The following is a 12,740-nucleotide window of genomic DNA, read 5'->3' on the forward strand; positions in this document are numbered from 1 at the left end:
TGAACCATAGTTTGGTGATTTTGATGGAAAGAAACACAAAAGACTGTATGTTACCTAGGCTTGCAGGCTTTATAAACTATTGTTGTTAGCATATAGTCGTTTAAGCAAATGAACGAGGACCCGAATCTTCATTTCATAACTATACTTATCCATTGGATGCACAATCCAGTTCAGATAATTGCAGTCTACAAATACTATCCTCTCAGAATATTTGGTGTGGATCTAGCTTTAATTTGGAAACACCAATTGTTGGAGGAAATGTAGTTCACTGCTTGAACTTACTAGGCTAAAATAGCGAGCCACTACAATAAATGGCCCATCTCTGCTATCATTTTCAATTCTTTTTTCCTTTTCTCTCTAGGCGATTGATGATGTTTCCATGCTGAAATATTGTACAGCTATATGCTGAAGATTGAACTTCTCCCATTCAAGTTTATATGATTATGTGCGGATCGGATTTGCTTGTCATTATTATTCTAATCTTACCAACTCTGGTTTCTGCTTAATCTTCATTCATGTGAGCTATTCTGATTCTTTTTTTTCCCTTATTCTCTTATTCTCTTACAATCCAGTTCAGATAATTGCAGTCTACAAATACTATCCTCTCAGAATATTTGGTGTGGATCTAGCTTTAATTTGGAAACACCAATTGTTGGAGGAAATGTAGTTCACTGCTTGAACTTACTAGGCTAAAATAGCGAGCCACTACAATAAATGGCCCATCTCTGCTATCATTTTCAATTCTTTTTTCCTTTTCTCTCTAGGCGATTGATGATGTTTCCATGCTGAAATATTGTACAGCTATATGCTGAAGATTGAACTTCTCCCATTCAAGTTTATATGATTATGTGCGGATCGGATTTGCTTGTCATTATTATTCTAATCTTACCAACTCTGGTTTCTGCTTAATCTTCATTCATGTGAGCTATTCTGATTCTTTTTTTTCCCTTATTCTCTTACGTTTCCTGCTTAGTTTCAGAGAGAAACAACCCAGGAATGTTTGAGTTCGATGAAAAATGGTCAAGCAGATTTGATAAACTTGGATCCTGGACTGGCTTACATCGCCTTTCTGAATTACTCCATGAAAGCGATTGTTAACGAGGTACTGTAAGCAAGATGAGAGCACAACTCTGTTACAATCGTACACAGGAAGACCTGTGTGAGAGATTTGCCTCTTTGCTAGCAAATTTGGACCTGTTCTTGCAAACGTAATATGGAGCATAACTCCGTTTCGACCAAAAAGAACTCTAATTCTGCAGACATTGCTCCATGCAACCTGGGTTAGTGCTCTTTATACTGGGAAAATGGTGACAATCATCTACTTAGTTCCAGGTAACCCCTCGTCCTATGGTTAGCACGGATTTTCAATTTTCAGTTTAATGTTAAAACAGAAAAAGCATGTGTTGGTAAAATCCATATCTTAAGTAGCCCAAATATTACGATTCTTAAGACTGTTGGAAAAATCCATATCTTAAGAAGCCCAAATATTATGGTTCTTAACATTGTTTTATATAATGGATGGATCAGATTTCTACAGATCTTATAAAGAAATAATGAAGAAATGATATATGGCTTAATCAAACCCAAAAGACAGAAAGTCGAAGTCAAAACAAGTTTTCTGAACCCAAAACAGGTTACTTGAACCGAAAACATATTACTTGACCTCAAAATAATGCAACTTGAAGCCAAAAATCCATGTACTGTAAATCCAACCATAATTGAAATAAAACATGGAAAAACAGATTGCACTTATCTCTTTTGATTGATGAAAACTGTTTGGAAAAACCAGATTCGAAGAGAGAAGGCTGAGTCGTGCCACATGGTCACTCTCCTAAAGAATCGTATCCGCCCCTACCGGTGCAACCGGGATCCGCAAATCGATGCTCCAAGATAAAATAGCCAAATATGGCTCTAGTCCACGTGCACTCGCTGACTGGTCGACCCAGAACCACCTTAGAACTGTGCTCAGATACGAAAGGAATGGATGGAAGGAGATGAAGCAAAACCAGAAAAACAGAACCCTTTTTCTATCTAAATCTCTTTTTTCTTCTGTTGGCAAAAACCAGCCCAAACGTCTGTCCAGATTACTTCGCCCATCAAAATCTTAAGCCTATACAATTGTGTTTTTGCAAAGATGTTTCTTCCCCTTTTTATAGACTTCAAAGTGTCTGTTGGAAAGAGCCACTATTTATGGGTATGACCATTGAGAAAAGCCACCATTAAGAGCCTTGAACGTTTCTCTTCCAACATTCACATTTGTGACCGTTGGAGATGAAACGGTTTTTCAACTTTAATGAGTGTTATTATCACAACCGTTTGGGGTGCCAATATAAAAAAACGTTTAGCAATTAATGGGGGTGTCCATAACAAAAATGTGGGGTAAAATGGAAACCGTTTTGGGCACTAAAAAGATCTTTTTTTCATTTAAACCCAAAATAGCACTCAAAAGTCACTAGCTTTTGAAATAAGAGGGAAACTAAATTTTGAATCTTTCCCTCTAAATTTTAAAGACAAGGCAAAAATCAATTTTGACTTTTTCAAACCTTTAAAATTTCCAACAGCATGTATGTCTTATTTTGTAGATCCAATATCTATTTATGTTTACACATAATTTCAGTAGTCCATGAGACTTCCTCAAATTGTAGTTTTCCGGTTCCCATCCCCATTGGATCAAGCAATGGGATCCTCACCATGCCATTCCAACTAATGGGAGTGGGCTGACTTAAGCAGACTACCGCTCTTTTCTCACCTATCCAAGTAGTTATCTAGCCCTATATACTGGGATTACAAAATTTCTCACATTGCCATATTAATGCGTTTAAGTATATATATAATCTTGGAGTAAAATACTACATTGACTCGTTGGGAAGCATCACTGAGGGAGTCTGTACCTGAATTGTATGGTAATCTATGTCGTATCCTTGAGGTTTTGAATTCGATCCCAATTTAGCTACCTTGAAATAAAAATACCTTTGATCTTTAAAAAAAATCGTCAGTATTTGTAACTTCTATTGCTATTTGGTTTGAATGAGTTGCAGTGAGATGGAAGCCATCTTGATGGAAGTTCTTTCATATGATGCACATATTTTATTTTTGTTTTCCATCCCCGTATATTTGAATTGCTCAGGTAACTAAATTTTAAATTCATGTATTTTGTGCAGCAACCAGGGAATAGCTGTGATGAAGCAGCTCGCAAGGTCATACCTTGGGCTATCACCTTCCATTTCTCAAACCATACAAAATATAAATTCCAAGAAGATTTAAGCAACCCCATCTACCCTAAGCACAGTTCCAGGTACCTGGATATTCTCTCTTTTTCAAATTGATGAATATGTCCAATATTAAGAATATGACAGTTTGTAAGATTCAACAATTACATAATAGTTGCACACATTAGTCATAGGTTTTGCCCCTAATAATGAAAAAAAAAAAACTCTACTCTGCAAAGTGCTTTCATGCAGAGTGCAAGAGCCCATGAAATGGAAAGATCACATTATAAATGCATCAAATCAAATTTTCTACGTGGGCTTTTAGATGGCATTACTGATAATATATAAAAATGTACCGCATTAAAGGCATTCTTTTAAATAGGTTATATATCAACAAAAAGGGCTGAAAATCAGTTTTTGATGAATCGCACAGCTACGCTGCTTCTTTTACAAAAATGTTGTTATTTGTTGCTCGTGAATATGCCGGGGAATCCTAATTGTTTCATGAAACTAGGGGTTTTACTTCTTCTTTTCGATTGATGAAATTTCAGCCCATGCTTAATATGCAGGATTAGATAAATGCTCCTATTCATTTGTCTAAAAATAGGCTTTCACTGTTCCAACAGATGTGTCTTCTGGCACATTGCCATGTGTTCAACATCCATGGGTTGTCCCTATGGTCTCAATCCTACTTGGATTTTTATCATAACCAGAAATATAAGGAAAGTATCCGCATTTTTTGTATATGAATTAGAGAAAAAGGGACTTGGGAAATAAGTAGCAGATACATAGATGCAAGTCTAATTCATACAGATGATTACAAGGAGTTATACAGTGTTGTTGGATAAAATTGGATCTTCAATTCCTCATATCAAGGTGAAATGGCCCTGGGGATCAGAACATCTCCAATGTTGTTGTGCCACGGATCGGCCAAGTGGGTTGCCAAATTCTCCAGTGGTCCTGTTCCAGGATATGCTGACTGCTGGACGCAGAAGCCTACGAAGGCCAACAATGCCAGCCGGCCTGAAAAGATAAACATTGAGTGAGTAAACAAGTACATGTGATTCAAATTTAGGTATTAAGAAATGGAAAACTAGATTAGAGAGTAGAGACCATTTTTTATCTCCTTGATCTTGTATTCCTTGAGTTTGACGGGGTCCTTGGAGTAGCCCAAGGGGTCAAAGGCTCCACCTGGGTACTTCTTCTTCTCAGGGTCTTTTTCCATGCTGCGTTGATGCTCCACAAATGAGATGGCAAGAAATTCGATGACAAGGATGGTTGGAAGGGTGCCCCATGGGACTGGGTTGCCTAGGTAAGTTGCTTGTCCACCTGGGATTGCAGCCCATTCTTGAGCCTTCACCCAATTGCCCAATCCCAATGCCTCTGGCAACAGGATCCCTGGCTGCAAAACAGGCCAGCACCATTACATAACTCAGCCGCCAAAATGGTGGTTTTTTTTCACAAAACTACATACAAGAATATACACGTACATAGACACACACATTTAAATCATGGACTAAGAGTTCTAAACCGAACTCAGACTCGGTGACGCCTTGATTCTGACTAGTAATAATATTTTTTTTGTGTGTTTCGACAGTATCCGGGTGTCGATCAAGCCAGCAAATTTTCTATATAAAGTCAGATTTTCAAACCTTGACACACACAGACCCATACAAACACAAACACAAGCAATTGAAAAAAGGGTGGCCTTCGCCCGTTCATTTTATTTTTATCACAAAGAGGCTTTACATCCGTCGATTTGAAATGGGTACACTATAACTTTTTTGTGGTAGGTATGTTAGGATTGAAGAACAAAGCCTTACCCATTGAACTAGATGCTCAATCCCAATCGGTACACTATAATTGGCACATGGTTATCCATGAATTAGCATGTTCAGTCAGCTACTTCACTAAGCAGTAATTTCCAAGTGTTTGTCAACAAAAAGGTGAAAACTTCATAACAGCCTCATCATTTTTATAAATTATCTTAACACAAGAAACACTAAGACATGCTTCAAGATTAATAGACTGGTAAATAGGTTTGGAACTACACTAAGACATGCTTAAAGATGAATAGACTGATAAATAGGTTTGGTACTAAGACCCTGTCTGTAACTCTGTATTGAAGGAATTTTCTGGAAAAGTTGGGAAGGAAAAATATTTTTAAAAGTTCACTTTGCACACACAACTAAAAAAAAATAAAAAATCGAACCAACCCTATTCAATTTTTATTGGGAGATGATATAGTGCAAGATGAATGATGATGCTATGATGCAAATATGGGATTAAAATAATATCCCTCTAAATTAACCATAATCGTATCATTTCAATCTAAATTGTAGAAAGAAAGAAAAAAATGTTCCCAACAAAAACTTGCAATCCAAGCAGGGTCAAAGGTAGAGAGAAAAACTTACAACCGCAAGCATAGCCCATCTGCAGTGAATAAGTTCAGACTCCTTGAATCTCTCCAGGTTCTCGGGTACAGAACCCAGCCCAAGTGGGTCGAACCCAAAGTCACTAACAACATAGCAAAGAGTGTGTGTTAGTAGTAGAATAGGCAAATTCTCCGCATAAATGCAGAGAATTGAGTGCTATTTTTGGCCTTACCCAGGGGCTGATCCGTCGAGGTGAGGAGGGCGAGGCTGACCAGGCATCCACTCGGCCGACATGGCGAAACGCGACGAGGCATTGGCGTGGGTGTTGGGGAGTGAGAGCGAGTTGGTGAATTTCGATTTCGAAGAAGACAGGAGAGATGGAAACACTGCTGCTACTCCAAAGCTCCTCAAAGCATTCGAAGCCATTTCTCTTTACTCTCTAGCTCTATCTCTCTCTCTCTCTCTTCTTTTTTTTGTGTTCTGTTTATTGAGAGTGAGTTTGGCAGAGGCTATGTGTTAGTTTTAGTATATAGAGGAGTGGAGCTGATTGGAGATAGGCAAATCCAATGCCGAATTGCTATTGGTCAGTACAATCTTCTTGGTTGGAAATCATTGGGCCGTGTTCTGGTGGATTATCCGATAGGGATGTCTAATTTTTGAGGCTGAGGTTGAGCGCCAAGAAAAATCTATGGATGCGTTTGGATGCAGCAAATTTTTTATTACAATTATTTTTGGGTGATGATAATTCCGCACCCCCTGTAGGATAATTCGCACCATTTTAACCTGATTTAACGTCAAAAAGCGTTAAAGTCTGCTTTGGCAGTAAAATTTTTGTGCTAGGAAGTTTTAGTAAAATTTTGGTCCCATCCCATGTTTGGTTGCCTTTTAGCACTAGAATTTTTTTAATCCCACTCTTGTATTGATTGCCTTTTCTTCCCATCCCAAAATAATCCCAGGAACCAAAAATAAGCTCGAGAAGAATTTTTTTTATTCCTAACAGTTCAAGCAACCAAACAAAGGTTTTTTTTCCACCATGGTCCGGTCAACCAAACATGGGATTTTTATTTTACCGGGATACTTCTAGGATTTTTCTTTTCCCACCAATCTCCTTGGATATTTTTTTTCCCACATAAATCCTAGGAACCAAAAAAAACCCAGCAACCAAATAGAGCAGGGGTGCGAATTATCATACACTGGGCGGACATTTATCATCTCCCTTTTTTTTACATTGAAAATTGAATTTTCCAGCTCTTGGTCAAGTCATTTTCCTTTATTTATTTTCTATAGAAAGTTTTGTTTTCCATAATTTTGTCCCTAGATCCAAACACTCACCATGCTCTGTTTGGTAAAGTTTGGAAAGGAAAAACATTTCTAAAATTTACTACTTTATTCACAGAGAAAAAACATTAACTTGAACCATCCTTGTTCAATTTCTACTTAAAGGAACCTTCCATTTAAGACGAAAGCCCTCTAAATTAAAGACAATCGTATATTTTCCTTTAAATTTTGGAAATAAATTCCGTCCGAAAACAGAAATGTTTTTCTTGCAATCCAAAAAGGGCCCAAGTGGCCATATGGATCAAGGGGAGAAATATATTTCATATTATAGAGAAAAAACACCAATCTTGCAACTTTTCTAAAGATTACAGAAATTAAATTTAGAAAGAAAAAAAAAATCAATTGAAAATGAGACAATCAAACACTGGAAAACTTTTTCAAAGATAAAGTTCCTTGCATCCAAACAGTCAGCATGCCCTTAGCCCCTTAGGAAACATTTGTTTGGACGAGTGTGGGATTTGTTAAGGAAAATAATAATTGTATGGCACGGATTACTTGCCACATGTACGGTGATTAGGTCTATCAATATTGTTGGCCCCACAGAATCCACTCTTATCATATAGTCATGGGCCCAAATCCAATTGGCATGAAGGTTGGTGATAAGAATTGATTTTGGACCCTATCAATTCTCAAAACCCAAATCGAAGAAGGCCTATGGAATTGCTTCGTCCCACATGGAATTGAGTTTTGGTTCGCTTGATCAATGCCTGAAGTTATCAAACCTCAATTGTTTTCATTAACTCATTAAGTCATTAAGATGAAACGATTGGAAAATTACATGATCAAATAATCGTAACTGCAACTAGGTGAATATATTTGTCCCTTTTATGTTACCTGGGACAGCTCCCTTTGGTGTAAAAGAGTAGTCACAATTACAACAGAGTAGACTGTACCAAGTAAAAAGAGGTGTCGGCGTGGGGTGAATATATCATTTCCCTAAATAAAGGAGATTGATATTGGTGAGACCGTGTTTTGTTAATGAGACGAACTCCCCTTGTTTTATATGCTTTAATCATCTATCAAAAGGCTATTAGGGTTGCAACTCCGGTCGGCGAGTTGGGTTTTCTAGAACCTTACACTACGCGATAAATTACCCCGAGATTCATAAACACAACCCTACCCCAAGATAGTTTCTCAGGTCAGGCCGGGTTGGGTCAGGTTTTTAATGTATGCTGACTAATTTTCAAGAGGGATTTGCTAGGGAGCATCGCAGAAGGCATTTCACGGACCAACAGCATCCACATCAGATGAATTGAATGAATAAGACAAAAACTATTGAAAAGAGAGCCTATGCGGTTGCTCTCTCATGCAACAGCCGGCCAGCGAAATGCCTTCTAGGATGATCTTTAGCAAATCCATTTTCAAGATTGTAGAACACAACAAATCTTCTCACACAAAATCCCTAAAATGACTTAATTTTTAGTCATCAAGCGCATAAATTTAAGAAGGAAACTTCTTTTTGACATAACAAACTTAATCACCTTGATGATAACAAGTTTATCAATATTTTGGAAAATAATCTTTTACTCTATTCAAGAGAAATTTAAGAATTTTGTACTATGCATATAAGACTCGGGTCGGGTTTCAGGTTTTTTTTTTCCCTTTAAACCCATATAAAGCCCAATCTCCAATTCATTAATTTCCTTATCCCAAAGGTATTATAAGCATGTTGGTCACTATCTCTTTAGCCATACATTGGTGAAGGAAACATCAAAATCTATAATTTTATACGGCATACACTCTTACAATACATTAATCAATGCGTCCAACTTACTTTAATGTGTAAATTAACTACTTTATTCTAAACGCTTATAAACTTTTGCCTATGATAGCATATATGAAAGATAACACCAGATTCATTCATTAATTTGCCTTTAAAGGTAATAGGAGACTGTTGGTATCTCGTCTCTTGACCGTGAAGAAGCTTTGTGGAGAAAGTTCTGCAGTCCTCAAAGCCCAGCTTGTCAATATAGATATTTAGACTGCCGAGTGAAGGATAATATGAGGGATTTCTGTCTCGACTCTAGCAATATCAAAGATTTATGGAATCCAAGTAGTGATTTTTATCAATTTGGGATCTTCATTGATGCATTGAACTTCGAAAAATACTTTTACTGTCATTGGTGGGGATTGAGAAACTTCAGGTAATACTCATAACATCATGTTTCCAATTGATAGCTGAAGGTTATGTTTGCGAGAATGATTCAATGCTTGACCCCAACTCATTGATGCTTATATCAACCTGTGCAGCTCTTTGGGATAGAATCTTGACTTACAACCCATTCTTGGTTTGGTACTTTTCGGATTGCTCATACGGACTATGCAGATGAGTGTACTCATTTGATGACAATTCTCAATATACTTGTCAATTCATTCATTTGTTCTATATTTTAAGGATAAACAATAGTTTGAACTTGAAGGATGTTTTGAATTTGTTTCTAGTATTCAACATCTGCTACCCAAGATTCACTTCCATATCTACATGTAAATAGGTAGCCATCATATGCAGTTGATAAAAATAGCTTCTTATGTGATTTTTTAATTACTTCCTATCTATGTTTAATTAACTCTCATGTTGGGTTTGAACAAATCCTGACAAATAACTTTAAACCAATGTTCTTAAACTTTTCATTTAATCTGACTTGATGGGTTTCTTAGTTACTGAATTACTGTTGAGTCGAACTTGGGAATTGAAGACCTATTTCTGACTCAGGTTTTGGGTTTCTGAACATTTACTTAATCCATCGGCAGATTTACCTAGAGAAATGGCTGAATGCTATGTTTCTTGATGTTTCTTACCGCATGAACTTTGATAAAAATGCTCAGAAACTTCGAAATCACATGAGAATACTCCTACTGTTTTGTTATTCAGATTCATAGTGGCTGATTCTATGTCTTATACAGTCTGTCTTGTTTCCAAACTAGCCAACAAGTCTTTGAAAATATAGAAAAGTTGCATGTCAAAGTTTTTCTTCTTTAGGTGATGTAAATCCATGGACATACAAATAAACAGAACATAAAACTTTTCATTAGAAATATCAGCTGGACAAGAAACAATCATTATGGTGTGCAAGTTCAAAATGGGGGGAATCTCAAAATTTTCAACCCTTGCTATAAAACAGTCCCAAAAACTTGTTACAGTGCTAAACAAGACAGACAAATAACAAAAGTGAATAACAAAGACTGTTGACCAAACGATTGATTTCAGAGAACTACAAAACACCCCTCATTCACTAACCTTAGTTATCTCGCAAGTGCTTGGTGAAGGCGTAAAGCTGACGCGTTCACTCTCTCTTGCAATATGATGAGAGGTTGATTGCCTGGAGCAAGTTCTTAGGGTACTCATTATTGTGTCCTTCTCCCTACTCTCCCTGTCCTACTATGGCAGCAGCAGCATAGTTCTCTTAGATCAGCACCTGCAAATAATCCTTTCCAAGTGTCTCATCCATTTGAAGAAATACATTGACTTTCCATTCCTCCTTTACAACACCCAAAGCTTTTTAGGAGTAGTGCTCTGCTGTAGCCCTCAAGTAATGCTCCTTTGATTGATTCGCATAGGCTGCAAGCTCATCAAACTTGTGCCAAAAAATTAATTTTAAGGAAAGCTCAAAGGTGAATTCCAGCTCATTGCACTCCCAAGTGGCTTCTTCCTATTCAAATTCATGAACGAAGAGGACTGCACCAAGGTTATTGAAGCTCCTACCGCAACATATGGTGGTCGGGCCCTAATCCTTCAAAAATGGGTCCCTGATTGTTCAATGGAACGATTAAAACTAAACTCCATTCCCATTTGGATCAGATTTCCAGCTGCCTTGCATCTGAAGTTTTGGACACCCAAAGGCCTAAGCAAAATTGCTTGGTGATCGGCAAACCTTTGTTTATTGATTCGACCACAGCCGAAGCGTCCAGACTTCTCTATGCTCGTGTCTGTGTTGAAATTACAGCTGAAAGTTCTCTCCCCGAGGAAATTGAGATTGAAACTCCATCGGGAACCATCTTCCAACATGTTGAATATGATTGGAAGCCCAATGCCTGCAAGTCCTGTAAGGATTTCAGCCACTCCCTTGAAGGTTGCCCCCAATGTCCAAACAAGCCAGTTACCTCAAGGAGTCAAAAGAAAAAGGAATGGGTTCAGAAGAGAAATCAAGACATAGCAGTAAAGGACAAAGGAGAGAAGGATACACCTCAAGACATCAACACCAATTGGGAGCAAACAGTAGACATCGCTCAGAAAAATGCAAGAGAAATTGCTAACGCTGGGCCAAACATCCCCCTGACTAAAAATCCTTTCTGCATCCTAAATGAGCTGGATCCAGACTCCATTGAATATGATGAGGATGGCACCAGAAGAAACATTGAATCTGATAATCAAGATTCAGATGGAAAGACGGATGACGAAGAGAGTGAAGAGGACTCCGGATCAGAGAGCTTCTCTGACCCTGAAGAGGTTTCCTCATTAGAATCATCCTCAGAAAAGGAGGACGACCAAACAAACACAAAAGGTCCCAAAGAATCTTCAAAAAAGAATGTATCATGGGCAGATGAACTTAATCAAGTCCACTGGATTCCAGTCGAGCATGAGGATAGTGGTGAAGAAGAGACTCCAGAAGTTGAAGAATCAAAGGAATCCTGGCAGGAAATTCCCAAGAAAGTTTGACCAAAATGCTCACAAAGAGCCCAACATTCCCCTTCCAAATTAGCTGATTATGTAATTCGCAAGTATTGAGCATTTTGAGCTTTTAGGCTTAGTGTTTGTCGCTCATATGTGCCGAGCCTTGGTTTTTCCCTCTCTCGCATTGCCCGAGTTAGGGTTGGTTTTGTGCTTTTATTGTTCTCTCTCTTAATCTGATTTGTAGGGGTCGCCGCTAAACCCCAGCTTACCAATAACAATAAAATAAAATAAATCTTAAAGTCATCTTTTCATTAGCTTTATTCCCGTGACAAAGGTCTGTTTAGTTTAATATTTTCAGCTTTGAACAAGATAGATTTTTGGACTGGTGCACTACCGTAGTTGAGTGACTATGGATTTCCATTTTAGTCTTAAACTTGTTATTTCATATTTTTTTTCAATCTTTTTTTATTTGCCATGCTGCCAGATTATTAACGGCACACCACACTTTTCACAGATAATCTTTCCGTTGTTTTTGTTTTTTTTTTCAAATTTATCTCCCCAAATTCTTACTTTTATAATATTAATTTCATGAAAAGACATTTCCTAGCTGAATTTAGCATAAAAAAAAGGGAAAAACACACTTAGGGCATGTTCGACAACACTTCTCATTCTCGCCTAAAGAATCGGGCGGAAAAGGAGTGATGAGAAATTTTAGAAACGGTTATTTATCGCTTCGAGGAATCCTATTTTTTAGTCGACAAAGTAGCAGAAATTTTGGAAACGGACCTTAGCGGGTCACGCAGCCGAACATGATTTTTGAGATTTTTTTGGCTTTCGTCATTCTCCACCCCTAAAAAAGGGGAAATCCCGCCCGAACACACCCTTAGACCCCCTATGGTTTCTGACACATTCAACTTAATCCCAAAAGTTTAAAAAGTTACAAGTAGACCCCCTGTGGTTTCATTGGGCTTTTTTAACTGGATGGAGCTGACGGTGTGGGGGGAAATACCAAAATGCCCTCGTCTTCCCCAACTGAAAATTAGGGTTTTCATACTTGAAAACTAAAAATAGGGGTTTGATTCAAACCCTTGTTGATTTATCAACATAGACCCTCAATTTAGGAGTTTTATTTGTCTTCATTCACATCATTATATAATGATTTGCACAAAAACCCTAATGTTTTAGGGCTTTATTTTTTTGTTTTTA

The 12,740-nt window shown here is 37.6% G+C and overlaps 1 protein-coding gene across 1 annotated transcript; it reads right to left on the reverse strand.

The window, feature by feature from the left end:
* Window positions 1–3,927: 3,927 nt before the first annotated feature.
* LHCA1 (chlorophyll a-b binding protein 6) lies at window positions 3,928–6,087 on the reverse strand. Its single transcript, XM_077371243.1, has 4 exons — window positions 5,817–6,087; window positions 5,624–5,726; window positions 4,323–4,611; window positions 3,928–4,232 (listed from the first exon to the last, which is right to left on the reverse strand). The coding sequence occupies exons 1-4, from the start codon at window positions 6,008–6,010 to the stop codon at window positions 4,081–4,083; spliced, it is 738 nt and encodes a 245-aa protein (XP_077227358.1). The 5' UTR covers window positions 6,011–6,087; the 3' UTR covers window positions 3,928–4,080.
* Between the last annotated feature and the right edge of the window lie 6,653 nt (window positions 6,088–12,740).

This window comes from Tasmannia lanceolata, unplaced genomic scaffold (genome assembly GCF_043159265.1).
Source record: "Tasmannia lanceolata isolate RefF3 unplaced genomic scaffold, GAP_Taslan_0.1 ptg000037l, whole genome shotgun sequence".
Lineage (NCBI taxonomy): Eukaryota > Viridiplantae > Streptophyta > Magnoliopsida > Canellales > Winteraceae > Tasmannia > Tasmannia lanceolata.